The 13619-nt window shown below is 50.0% G+C and overlaps 1 protein-coding gene across 2 annotated transcripts; it reads right to left on the bottom strand.

Annotated features, from left to right (window-relative positions):
- Positions 1 to 445: 445 nt before the first annotated feature.
- LOC147257961 (ectonucleoside triphosphate diphosphohydrolase 7-like) lies at positions 446 to 12931 on the bottom strand. Of its 2 annotated transcripts, XM_086212243.1 has the most exons (15): positions 12772 to 12931; positions 12199 to 12558; positions 12013 to 12112; positions 11715 to 11900; positions 9745 to 9950; positions 9015 to 9165; positions 7820 to 7923; positions 7071 to 7130; positions 6832 to 6980; positions 6566 to 6732; positions 6203 to 6404; positions 5573 to 5692; positions 5410 to 5495; positions 5017 to 5178; positions 446 to 3664 (listed from the first exon to the last, which is right to left on the bottom strand). In XM_086212243.1, the coding sequence occupies exons 3-15, from the start codon at positions 12018 to 12020 to the stop codon at positions 3448 to 3450; spliced, it is 1818 nt and encodes a 605-aa protein (XP_086068369.1). In that variant the 5' UTR covers positions 12021 to 12112; positions 12199 to 12558; positions 12772 to 12931; the 3' UTR covers positions 446 to 3447. The 2 variants fall into 2 exon arrangements, with proteins under 2 accessions (XP_086068369.1, XP_086068368.1); XM_086212242.1 differs by lacking the exon at positions 12199 to 12558.
- Positions 12932 to 13619: the final 688 nt, after the last annotated feature.

Below are 13619 nucleotides of genomic sequence, written 5' to 3' on the forward strand. Positions count from 1 at the left end.
ACGGTCTCCAGATGAAGTAAATGAATAGATAGATAGTAGTAATAAAAACAGGCCAAATTCTGGAGTGATAAAAAAATATGTAAACTGTAAATCAGTTTGAATGCTGTTTTCTTTCTCTGGAGAAAAAAAAAAGCTTTTTAAATGTGGAAGATCTTAATAATTTGTTATGATTTGATCAGGGTTCCGTTTGCTGAAACTGAAAACGGCTTCAGCAAAACGACAGACGACCTGCAGCAGGAAGTGAACCTCAATATTTTGATGTCAGAGTTTGTGAAGCTGAAAGTGAACAGGAAGGCTAAAACCGACTTTCCGTTCGGATCCTAGCAGCTAAAATGCATTTGTCTGACGGCGACTCTGAAGAAGTGCATCACGCCACTGAAGCTTCTGTGTGCCTGACAGACAAAGCAGAGGGCTTAAACCACAGCGTTTCCTGTCAGAGGACGAAACCCAGGAACTGAGCGTCGGTCTTAGTTAAAAAATAAGTGGCTTTATTGGTCTGGAATCATTTCTAGTCACATTAATATTAAAGGAACAGTTCAACATTGCAGCAGCTCCGGTCCGGACCGGCTCGCCTGACTGGTCCCCGGCCTCACATGAGACCCTTCCAGCAGGAACCCACGTTGGAGGAGGAGGAGTCGCACATAAAACCAGATCGTCTCCTGACAGCCGTCTTTTCTCCTGTCAGGTACTGGCGTTATTTCGGGATCAGCCAGTACCGAAGCGGTTTGAAGTCCAGATGAGAAGAGACGTCGTCTACAAACGCACACTGACAGTTTGACAAGGATGCGTCAGAGCCAATCAGGATGGAGCAAGAGAGAAGGAGAGAACGTACAAACACACTTGGCATCACATTTCTCAGCTGCAGAGAGCTCACACTCTCAGCTTCCTCCGCTCAACTCACACACACACACACACACACACACACACTCACACACAGTTTGGCTTCTAAAACAGGAGCAACTTTAAAGGAACGTGGAACTGTTCTGATAACACACTCGTTCCCTCCAGTACCAGACACGAGGACTGAGACCCTCCTCTCCTCTGGGCTGTCCTGACCAGCAGAGACCCACCCGCCCTTAGTTAGCTTAGCACGATGAATGGTAGTGGCTTTTGATGGAGGTATGCTAACACTTCCCACCCGCTACCATTCACTGTGCTAAGCTAATTAGCGTGGGTGTCAGCTCCCTCGTCCTGATCCTCTGTTCCCTTAAAAACGGAGTTCTGTTCATACGACGCAATGAAACCCACCAGGTTATGACCCCCCCCCCCCATTGGTTACCAAACAGCTCCAACACATCAAACGTGGCTTCATTTGTCATTAAATACAGTCGTTAGAAACACTGAAAAGATTAAAACAGTCCCTTTATAAACAGACTGAGACGTTTCACACGTTCCTCTGCAGTTGCTGCAGGCGTTGTCGCCATCCCACGCCCGCGGCGCCGGTCAGCGCCATCAGGCCTCGACTGTCAGCAGATTCACCCCAACACAGAACAGATCTCCCGCTGTACGCCAGGGACAATCTGATGGAATGAAAATGCGGCAGAGACAACAGGAGCATTCAAGTATCACAGGAGCGGCTCAGGCTGAGTGGATGATGTCATGGTTCCGCAGGCTTCGGTCCACTGGGACGGACTCAAGTGTTCACGAAACAGCATCAGTGATGGCAGGCGCCGGCGCTGCCCTGGTGATGGTGACACGCTGGGTATCAACTCACATTCGGCCGGCGGGAACGTTTCTGCCGCCAGCTGAACAGAGGAATCTGCGTCATTCTGAGTGACGGCAGCTTCTTCCCGTTTGTGGGTGGGGATGCTCGCACCTGTCACCAGGCACAGGTGCACCTCAGCACCTGGACCAACGCTGTGGCTTTGTCAAACCACACCCATCCAAGTGCTCAGCTGGTTTTGGACCGTGCCACTAGTGAGGCAGTCGGGGTTAATCCAGAGGGCGGGGCCAGAAAAGTGACCATTTTTCCACTTATGTCCACTGACTACACCCCCTGCCAGGCAGAGCACATCCCAGTTTAGCACCTATGGTACGACCACATAGCGGCGGCGTCAAAGTACCAGACTGTCAGCAGGAAAATGGCGAGGAGCTTCTGATTGGAGCTCGAGTCTCTAGTCGCCTATCAAACAACCCAACAGCGTCTGCACAGGTGGAGCTGACAGGCTTCCTCACACCTGATTGGTCTATGAAGAAGAGAGCAAGCGTGGGGGCGGAGTCAGAGTACCACGCAGCTCTGCGATGGCAAACAGGAAACCAATAACTTCAGCTCGCCAACGTAGCCAAAGGAAGCAACTTTACACCGAGCAGCCGTCTGACGCTCTTCCTGAATCAACGGTTTACGCTTGAATGTGCACACATCGCTGACGGCCATTTTGACTTTCACAAGTTCCCACAATCATTTGAGAGGAAACAGACTGTAAAACATGACTCCACTTTCTGGTGAGAAACCAGTGGCAAGTTAGCTAATGGCTAACGGTTAGCTAACGACAAAAATGGTCAGCCGGTAACGAAATGTTGAGATTTCGTCTCAAATGTTGTTTGCATGCGGCGTATGGGGCGAGGACTTCCTCTACGGTCTCCACCTTCGACTCTTTACTTTCCTTTTACCTTTTAGCGTCGAATCAAATGTTTGTGTTCACAAATCATTTGCTCGCTGGTCGTTTTGGAGGAATTCGCCAGGACGTTCAGCTCTGAACGCCGTCTGAAGGTGATCGGTCACTGCTGAGCTCCATTAGTCGCTCACTAATCAAGCACAAGGGCTGTGGATGTCCTTGTTCACCTTTTCACAGAACTGATGTCGTCACCCGAGGCTCACACACACACACACACACACACACACACACACACACACACACACACACACACACACACACACACACACACACACACACGACGAGCAGAACCTCTCTGCTCACTCAGGAACAAACAGATGAACACAGTCACAAGCGAGGAGCTGCATCATCGCTTCAGACAGCTTCTTTCAACGAGACCGACACTCAGTCTAAATTTACCTCCTTTGTCTTCTCATGTAGCGACTTCAGGTTCATCATCTCATCAAACTCAGCTGACAACACACACACACACACACACACACACACACACACACACACACACACACGATCATGAGAGAGAGCAGCCAGTCATAGTGGTTAAATCCTGTACTACTGAGTTGATTCATGTCTTCCTGTGTTGTCTTGCAGAGCAGAAATGAACACAGAGAACTTGAGCCGGGGCTCTGGTTTTATAGCTGCGTGTTGAAAGAGGACACGGGGGCGTCGCTCCTCCAGGCTCATTAACCTGTCATCCCTCATTCGTCCTGGGGAGCCGCTCACACCCTCGGCTCAGAGCTCTCCCACGTCTTTGTCAGTCCGCCGTATCGGTTCAGAAGCAGCAAATCAAAAACATCATGGAGGCGGTGAGAACATTTAAAGGGGAAGAACATCTTCAAGGGAGGAGCGCCTCTCCTTTCTCCACCCAGAGGAGGTTGAGGGCCTCGGCTTGCCGCTGCTCGCGCTGGTGGATCCGGCGCAGGCGCAGGATGTAGAGCAGGATGGCCAGGACCACCACCAGGATGCAGAGGGAGAACAGGTGGTGGTTGTAGACGAAGGAGGAACGGAGCCAGCTGGGGTGGTTCTGCCGTAACGTTTCCTGCTGCAGGTCCCTGGAGACGACAGGCGGCGGCGGCGGCGTCAACAGACATGTTGGCATATGCTTCATGCATGAGAACACTAATCTTACTAATGAGCACAACAACAGCAGTCGGCCTATGGAGAACACACAGAATCCTCTCCTTCACCTCAAATCCTCCGTCTGCCACACGCTCTCTGTCAGCCATATTTGTTTACTGCTTCTCTCTGGGAAGGAACACACGGCATAGTCGCGGGTGACTGACATCCTCCAGATAAACAGACTGGATTTCAATCAACGCTACGTTGCTGCAGCGGCAGGCGACACAAACAAGCTGACGCATCGTCACCGATTATGAACAACTTATGGTCAACTTTCTAGCAAACATTATTCATTTACACATCGAGCAGGTCTGGAGGAACATCGTGGTCATTCAGAGGACCAGCGAGTGCACGGATCTACGCACCGACACGGGCTCGCCTACCGGCCCTGACACGGAACCGATCTGACGTTACAGGCACAAATGTGAAGGATGTTTCCTCGAAGCTGCCATATCTGCCTGCAGGAGGCCAGGAGCGCTCTGAGAAACAGAGGGTTTCAAGTGACGCCTCCGTGGTCGTTTTTCACACGGCTCTTCATTTTTGAAGAAACCAGGTTAACCAGAACCCAAGCAGGTGAAGCTTCAGGAGGCCCGGCTGAGTTCTTACAGAAGTAAATACAGCTGTTAAATTGATAATCATGATTATTTCAGCTGGTGCCGTGTCGGTCCTGCTGAGGGACGTCGTGTTTCTGTCCGCCCGGCAAACACGAGTCCAGCATCCATTCGTGGTTCCTTCAGACGGGAAATGTCTGGCGGCTGAACTACGGTCGCCAGGTTCTCACCAACTGGGTTTGTTTGCTGTTTGGCGAGTTTGAGGGTGTTTATCCCTGACAACAGCTGCCTGCTGCAGAGAACACACACACACACACACACACACACGGCCAGCTGCTCGACAGCTCAGAGCCACTGTGGGTTCATCACTACCAGCACATCCGGTGACCCACGCCCTCACCTGGATAATAATTATCTAAAAATAAAGTGAGACGCTTTTGTGATGCATTCAAGAAAACTCAGAAATCAGTACAACAACTTGTGTACCAAAATGTCAACAAATACATTTACAATAATTTTGTTCTCATGGTTGAGGAAGACGGACGCCATGTTTGATATTGTAAGTGATGTAAAGCTGCAGCTCTGAAACGATACTAGAGTTTCCGAGTGGTGATTTCCAAGGGTGAGTTTGTTTTTCTCTATTTTCCTGAGGTGTCTTGAACGCAGCCTCATGTTGGTCATTTGTGGTCTTCGGGGACGCTGCTGTGCTGCGTGTGTTGTCACCTTGGTCTTACCTGAGAGGCAGGAAGCGAGTTTTATACAAAATGGCTCCCAGAGTCCACTGGACCTCCTTGTCATAAACCAGCTGGGCGGTTTTCAGGCTCTGGTAGTCTTTGGGAAAACGGAAACCTGAGTGCAGCACCTCGAACATCCAGGCTGACTTGAAGCACTGATACCTGAGTCGCAGAGAGCAGAGCGATCAGTCAGGCATTCATCTGAAACCCTCCACTAATAAACCGCCTCAGAGACTCAGAGGGAGCTCCAGGACACGGGATCGAACCAGGAACCTTCCGATTAACACAGACCTCAACAAAAATGAAATTCAGCAGCGACGGAACCTGAGATGACAAACAGAGGAAGAAGCTTCAGCACCGCAACCCCAGGAGGAAGAAACCGGCCCCACTTACTTGAGCCGGGTCAGATCGGCCTGCTGTGAGAAGAGCTTGTTGTCCAGACGCTGTTTCAGTGTTGACCACTGGGTGGAGCAGTAGTCCTGCAGGCACAAAGAAAGTCAACCACCAGAGCACCCCCCCCCCCCGCGACCTCTGTTGCAGGAGTGTTTGTGGTTACCGTGGCAGCTTGGGAGTACTTGTGACTGTCGTAGTGTCCTCCCATCCGCAGCACGTCCTCCATGCAGTAGTAGAACTCAGAGAAGCCGTAGAACTCGCTGTTGCTGAAGTTGATGGGCGCCTGTGACACGGTGGAGGAGACGGTCACACACCTGCACGTGCTCAGTAGCTCACGCGCCAGTGTCAGACCATTCATCTCTTTGATTCTGATCACGTAACACATTGTGAAAGGAGGGTCAGTCATGTAATGAATCCATTAATCCCCGATGACGTGTATGTTCTTAATGGCTCATCATGACGCGACCCGTGAAAGGCGGAGTCAACGCATTCATGAGTGCTCAGGGAGGGACCATGAACTCCTACATAAATGCCCCTATTCACTTCCTTTAATGCAGCGTCTTTAGCATGAACATCTCTGGCTTCATGGCTCAGGACGTTTTGACATCATCCTGCTGTCTCACACACACACACACACACACACACACACACACACACACTACCAGCACCAGGAACGCCACCTTTAACAATCCAGGAATCATTTTTCCTTGCTTCACAAGCGCGACATTCAAAAATCCTCCCCACTGGAGGCAGAAAGCGGCTCCACCTTCCACCACCCTGAGAAGAGCCCTACCTGGTAGACGCCACCCGCTGACATGGCGCCGCTGTGGAGGCCCAGAAAGGGTTGAACAGCCTCCTGACAGCGAGCCCAGTCCCCCTGACCCCTCAGGTACAAGGTGTGGTTGTCTCGGACCACCGTGTCCGACAGACCCGCCGGCAGGCAGGGATCCAGGTAAGGCTTGTCCTCGCTGAGGCCCGTCTGTGTGGTGAGAAGCCTGGAGAAGCAGAGAAATGAAAAAAAGTGTTGTTAATAATTCATTTACAAAAATCTCATGGTGGCTTTGTGGTCTTGAGGTGACTTTAAACCACTAAAATGTGTGTGTGACTGTGTGTGTGTGTGTGTGAGTGTGAGTGGAGTATGAGTGAGAGAGAGAACCTGTTCTTGGTGAGCGTGTTGTTGAGCAGCTGGTCGTCGTAGCGCTGCCTGGCCATGTTCCCTCCGAATCCGAGGAGGGTGGTGACATAGACCCGATACACGTGTTGCGTGTGCTCCACATCACAGCCCAGGTTGAACTCGGCGATGACGCTCTTCCTCGCTTCCTCCTAAAAACAAGACGACACGTTTCACTCCTGCTGACCGACGTACGCCGAGGTTTCAAGGATTTAAGTCTCGACACGTTTGTCCTTGCAGTGGTTCCGTACTTCTTGTGGCGAGCTGAAGGAGATGGCGTTGGGCACCTCATAGGCGATCTGCAGAGAAGCTCCGCCCATATCCATGATGCCCACGGTGCGGCGCCTGCTGATTGGCTGTTGGTTCAGTGACCCTGTCGTCACCTCAACTGTGGCGTCCTCTGAGAAAGACACAGGAAGGATTTCTGGTTTGAAAAGTACTTTCAAACACACACCGGTTTCAGGTGTGTGACCTGCAGGTTTACACCCACCCTCATCAGCATGATCGAAGCGCCCCAACACAAAGTTGATGCCGATCCACGCATAAACTCCTTCAGGGTCAAGCAGCGCCAGCGACACCAGCAGGAAGGACAGAAAAAGCAGCAGTTAGAATATAACACTCATCCCTGCCGTTGCCATAGAAACACGCTCACTTTGTTGTCCATCGTCCTCAGAGACAGACAGCAGAACAGAGACCCTCATCTCCTCTTTGCTGTATTAGGAAGCTGAGACCCACGCTAGTTAGCTTAGCACAATGAATGGTAGTGGATGGGAAGTGTTAGCACTAACTACATCAAGTTCAGGATATTTGATTGTCCAGCAGTAAAACTCCTCTTCCTATCCGCAAGTCAAAGCCGGCCATGGTTTGTAGCAGCAGGCGCTCTTCTAGTCGTCTCACGCTCGAAGCCCTGATGGAGGCTCTGAGGTTGGTGTCTTTTCAAAAGGAACATCAAATAAAACCTGAGTTCTACAATTACAGGAAAAGTTTGTGTTGGAGAAAAGTGTATTTGATGACTTTTGACAGAGAGATGCTAACACTTTCCATCCACTACCATTCACTGTGCTAAGCTAACTCGTGGTCAGCTTGGGGTTCCATCTCTTTAATGCAGCACAGAGGAGAGAAGGCTCTCTATCTTTGGGGACGATGGCCAACATTGACCACAAAGTTGTTGACTTCTTTATTTTGTCACACCCTTGATTTAGTAGATAAATAATCAGCACCACAGGAAGGTCTCCTCACCTTCCTGTTTCCCAGAGATGACCTCAGCATGCGAGCGGGAAAATAAGAAGTCAAACTCCAGGGGAACATCAGTGACCAGGTCCTCCAAGATGGCTGCCTGCTGGCTACGTACGGACAAGTTGTTAAATGACGACAGAGTTAAAGAAGACTGGAAGACACAAACATGTAGATGAGCTGAGGAGACTTCAGGGGCCTGAGACAGCTCATCTAACTTTGTACTCTAGTTTTTGTTTCCTTCTATCAGTTACTGCGTCTTATGCGTCCCGCCTCCCTCAGAAAATTACAAATCCTACAGAAGAAGATCTCACCTCAGTAGATCTGCACCCTTTTTAACGACTTAACTTACTTCCTCTTAATGGAGTCAATGCACATCAAACATGTTTACTCGCCGGGATCCGCCAGTCACTCTCCAGAACATATTCATTTCCACATCAGACGACAGACAAACCACACCAGACCCAGAAACACCAACCTCCTTCCGCCACGCACGCGGACGTCTGGGCTCCAGCTCAGTCCCTTTAGAGGCCCGGAGCTTTGGCGTGAATTACGCCCACGGCTGAGATCGATTGCATCACACGCTGGATTTCAAAAACAACCGAGGAAACGTCTGCAGTCGACCTGAAACTCCGCCTCAAGAGCCGTTCTGACTTCCATCTCTGATGGATTTGGTCTTTCTTCTGTTTTGCGATCCTCAAGATCTCGCTTGCGGTGCTTCTTGTTCATGGACCCGTCAAGACTTTTATGTTTAGCCTGCCTGTCGAGCGAATGATGATACGGCACAGGCGTGGAACTCCAGACAAGCCAACAAAGGCTTCGCTCCCGCCTTGCACAGACGCGTCATTTGTACTAAACAAAAAAATAAAATAAATAAAAAAGAAGAGGAAGGGCTGAATGCAGGGGACTGCTTTCTCTGTGTCCATGTACAACGACAAAAAAGACTTCTACTGGAGAGGAGTTGGAGGGAACAGACCTCTGCCTCACCAGGAGCTACAGCCTGCCGTCCTGGTCTACGACAGGATCTAGAATGTGATCCAGATCGCCTCCAAAACTGAACCACTTGTTCCTTGTAATATTATCAGTCACTTCAGTTCTGTAAAAACCCACCCATTTGTTTTTGAGAAATCTCATAACCGACCAACACAAACACACGCAACCCAGCGTGGTTTGAGTTGGAGAGTGAACCCGCCCCTCCTACCTGTCTGGCAGCAGCCTCATGCCAGCAGTGCACAGGATGTACAGCGGCGTCTCCTTGTGCTTGTTTTTGGGGACGTGAGCAGCAGCGAAGCTGAGGAGAGGGTAGAGGTAGTCGCTGGCCCTCGTCGGCGTCACGGCCAGGGTGGAAATGCCTGGAACAATCAGCATCAGGAAGACATTTTAGCACAAGCCAGTAAAAGTCTGCTCTTCTGTCGCGTCAGCAGCACATCACTTGGTACTGCAGCTGTCAGACTTTTCCCTCCAATGCATCTCCACGCCATCCTGTGGTCTGAGCTCTGTGTATCTCACTACATGGAACTGTGTCATGTGACTAGACTGGCAGGGGCCTCGTGGAACTGCATCTTTGCAACCCGCAATGAAAAACAGTTCAACTCGTTTCCCAAACATTTGCAGTCAAATGCAAGCTGCAGCAGGAACCAGGAATCGTTTTAGTTCCAGGACAAAAAGTTCCCGCAACTTCCTTTGTTGACAAGGAGCTTAAACCTCAACCAGGGTCCAGGAGGACGACCGCCCCACGTCCTCCACGTCGCGTAGGAAGAAGCGAATCACCGTTATCGCCCTGAGCCAGATTTATCTGCAAGGTTTCTGACGGTTCGCTCAGGTGTGGTACTTGTTTACAACTATGAGCCATGCTGAATGTTGCCATGGGAACCCAAACAACCAAAGCGCGGGCGCTACTGCAGTCTCAGCAGATCAAACGTCGCCCTCACCAGGTTTAGTCTTCTTGACGACGGGCTTGCGGTCGTTATCCTTCATCTGCCTGATGTCAAGCAGGGTGTGGGGGTTCCCGTTGTGGGGGGGCCAGTAGTAAACAAAGACCCGGGATCCGCTGCTGCCACAGTCCACCACGATCCCGTAGTTCAGAGCAGGGTTGAGGACGTCGGTGGCCTCCATGGACTCAGAGCTGGAGAGGTACCTGCAGGACACACAAGCCCACCGTTTTTGATGGAAGCCTCACAAGGACAAGGAATTAACAATAAAATGGCAGATTCATCTAAAACTTGGGACTTTAAAAATCTGGCAGCACAGGGATGAAGGCGTCCACGGAGGAGCAGCTTCTTCCTTCTGGAAAATGGTTTCACGTGCCAGCGTTTTCATTTCTTTCTTTTGTTGTCCAACAGTAACACGCCATCTTATATCCATCGTCATCTTCCGCTTATTCCTACACATTAAGGGTCGCGGGGGGGCTGGAGCCTATCCCAGCGTCAACGGGCGAGAGGCGGGGTTCACCCTGGACAGGTCACCAGTCCATCGCAGGGCGACGAACAACCATTCACGCTCACATTAACACCTACGGTCAATTTAGAGTATCAATCAGCCTCGTCCCCTCTTGATGTCTTTGGACTGTGGGAGGAAGCTGGAGTACCAGAGAGAACCCAGCAGGAACAGGGAGAACATGGAGACTCCACCCAGAAAGACCCCGTGCCCGAGACGGGACTCGAACCCGAAACCTTCTTGCTGTGAGGCCACAGTGCAAACCACTGCACCACCGTGCCGCCCGCCATCTTATATAAAACTCGAAATTCATTTTGAAATAAAAAAAACCCAAAACAAAACACGTCCGTGTTCACAGGCACTGGTGGAAACGCAGCCCACACACAATGTTCACTGTTACGTAAGAAGCTCTGGATTGAATCCTCCAGCAAACAGAGGAGGGGAGAACATTTACGACGCCGCGGAGAGCGATTGCACACTCAAGCTTTTTATTAAAGGGTGAGTAGCATCCCTCTGCTTCCCCTCTGCTTTAACTACATGAGTAAAACCATCAACCACACTCAGAGACACACAGGACCTGCCGTGATCAAGGAGTAACAATCGAAACACACCAGTGCGGATTTTCTCGGCCTGCTTATCAGTGTGAGCCGAGGAGAACACCTGCAGTCAGTCTCACCTCCTCTCTGATGGCGTAACTCTCTGAGCTGATATCAAGCAGCTGGCTGACCCTGGATTTTCCCGTCCAAGGCTACACACGGGATGTGTCTCCGACGTCTCCTGGCTGTCATAGCGGGTTGCCTCCATTGTAACCAAACATCCAAACTGGTTTGTTTTTAGAACAAACCCTGAATCTGACCGATGTATCACATTTCACCACTAGGTGTCAGCAGCTGGGAGGAGGAGGCTGCTGACTGCGCGCTCCTGCACGACCGAGTGACCACACTTGAGGCGCCGCCGCCTCGCTTCTGTCGCTCTGTTTGAGAGGCTGCAGTCCCAGCGTGAACGTTCAAGGTGTGTTTGGACTTTTATCAGATGACACGGCATCAATAAATCAGAGTTTTTGCATTTCAAGCCACAAACTGACTGCTGCTTTCTTTCCCCCACCTTAAAACACCAAAAATCAACACGGAGCCGTGATCCTGTTGTGTAAACGTTCCTTGTTGTGCTGGGAGAACATTGTGGTGATGCGGCTGATGCTCCGGACCCAGACACAGCAACTTCCATGACGCAGAGACATGGTGACATGTCTCACGCTACGCTGCCTTGGGTTCATGATCCAGTGTAAACTATGACATAAGATCTAGACTTCCCAGCATTCCCATATCCCACCTGTCCCAACCTGATTCCAATATTCCCCATCCCATATCCCACCTCTTCGGCGTAGCAATACGGTTACGTCAGACATGGTTGAGCAGGCTCATCTAGTCTCGCTCAGCTCTTGCATTACAGACACGTGAGCACCCACTTGTTGAAGGTGGCCCCCGGGCGTCTCTGGTGGCCCCACAGCTGCCTCTGGTAGGCTCCCAGGAGAAGCAGCGCGGAGGCGATGAAGAGCAGCAGCAGCAGCAGCAGCCGCTGTCTAGGAGCGCAGCCCAGAGAGAGCAGGGACACGCTGCAGTACCAGGAGGCCGGCAGGCAGGACAAAGTGATCCTGAAGAGCAGCAGAGAAACACAACCGTCACTGCAATCGCCACAAGACACGGCTCAACTCGGCTACGTATCAGGACTGTACACCGCTCGGCTCTGACTCAGGAGCCCGTTACCTTGCCATGTGACTGTGGTGAGAGCAGAGGAAGAAGATGTCACGGTCGTCACCTCATGGTGCCTGCAGGCTGATTAGGAGCCACAGGTGGACGCGTTTTCCTGCATTATGTTAGAGAGTAAAGTCTTTTTAAAGTAGAGCTGGTGAATGAATAAAAAAAAAACACCGTCCCCTAAAAAAAGGTAACCTGGTGAGCTTTTAATCGTCCCACTCAACAGAAATTAGCAGCTTATCGGAGTCTGAACCAGGACAGTCGGCTCATCCAGGCTGGAGTCACAGGAGCTCATCAGACCGTCTCCATGGGGCAGATTTCCTCACACTGGCTGGTGTCTATCGATGAGGACCATGGTGACTCCATCTGTTCCTGTAAGTTGCTCCTCATCATTTGTGGCCTTTTTTTTAACAGTGTGATCCGGTTCCTTGGACTCAGCTGTTGTAACACTGCAGTTTCCCACTGCGATCAATGGATCACTCATTACCTGCCTATCAAGCTAAGCTGTGACCTCTCTGATACTCCCATTACGTCACATGTTGAATTACAACATTCCTTCAAGACAAAAAAAAAAAAAAACCCTATCACCATTAAACAACAGATTAACCGGGTTACCAGATCCTTGCATTAAAAGCAGAAGCAGCGACGTCTACACCGCTCACTCAGCCAGACATTAAGCTAGGAACTCGTAGCAACTCGGCTAAGGCCGCATTCATCAATGAAACTAGAGCGAGAGCCATTTGTTATTACAATGTGATAGCAACCTACCAATCAGAGTCTTTCCCCCGCCATGACAGTCGCCTCAATTTGTTCCTTCTTCATTAAAAACGACGATCGAATATATTCTCTCTCTGTACGCGGAGCAGAGAGGAGCTGACGAGGCGATGAGAGGGATACGAACACAAAAATCCAACGGAATCCAACATTCTTCCGGTGAGCGCTACGTGTGTGCGTCATGGAATACGTAACAAGTTGGGGGGGTGGGGTGCATTCAGGGACTATAGGAAAAAATCACAGCACACAGGAAACCTCAAACAAATGCGTGGAATTAGTGGGTGGAAAGAGGATGTTCGACTCAATCATATTTATTACAAAATTAGAATTTAAGTTTCAACTAATTTAGAAATTAAACATATCAATCGGACGATGGAACATTTACTGTATGAGCTTACGGTTAGAAAAAAACATTTCTTACTATTTGCTGCATTATAGGCAAAGTAAGGTTTTTATCACATGAGAACGCATTTGATTAGCATCACATCAGTGAGGTAAGTTAATGACTTTCCACACAAAAAAAGTTTGATTTGATCAAGGAAACGGAAATACAGGATGGGAAGAGCACATTATGTTCCTATAGTGAGAGATAAAACAGGTTTAAAACTGACAACCAGGAAAAAACTTGACTTAAAATTGAAAAAATTCACTTCCTGGCTTTGAGCAAGACTTCTTTGTGCACCTAAAACTTACTGCACGCTGTTGCAATCATGAATTTAATGGCTGGTGGATGGAGCGCTGTTGTCTGGCAACCGTGTTTCAGGAAGTTATAAGGAAGCTACAAGGAAGTGTTTACTTTTTGCCAGTAATATCGTTGAACGCATTCTTTCATCCTCTCATCT

Source organism: Aulostomus chinensis, chromosome 8, assembly GCF_037954235.1.
Source record: "Aulostomus chinensis isolate RoL2024-O1b breed Wild chromosome 8, RoL_Achi_v1.0, whole genome shotgun sequence".
NCBI lineage: Eukaryota > Metazoa > Chordata > Actinopteri > Syngnathiformes > Aulostomidae > Aulostomus > Aulostomus chinensis.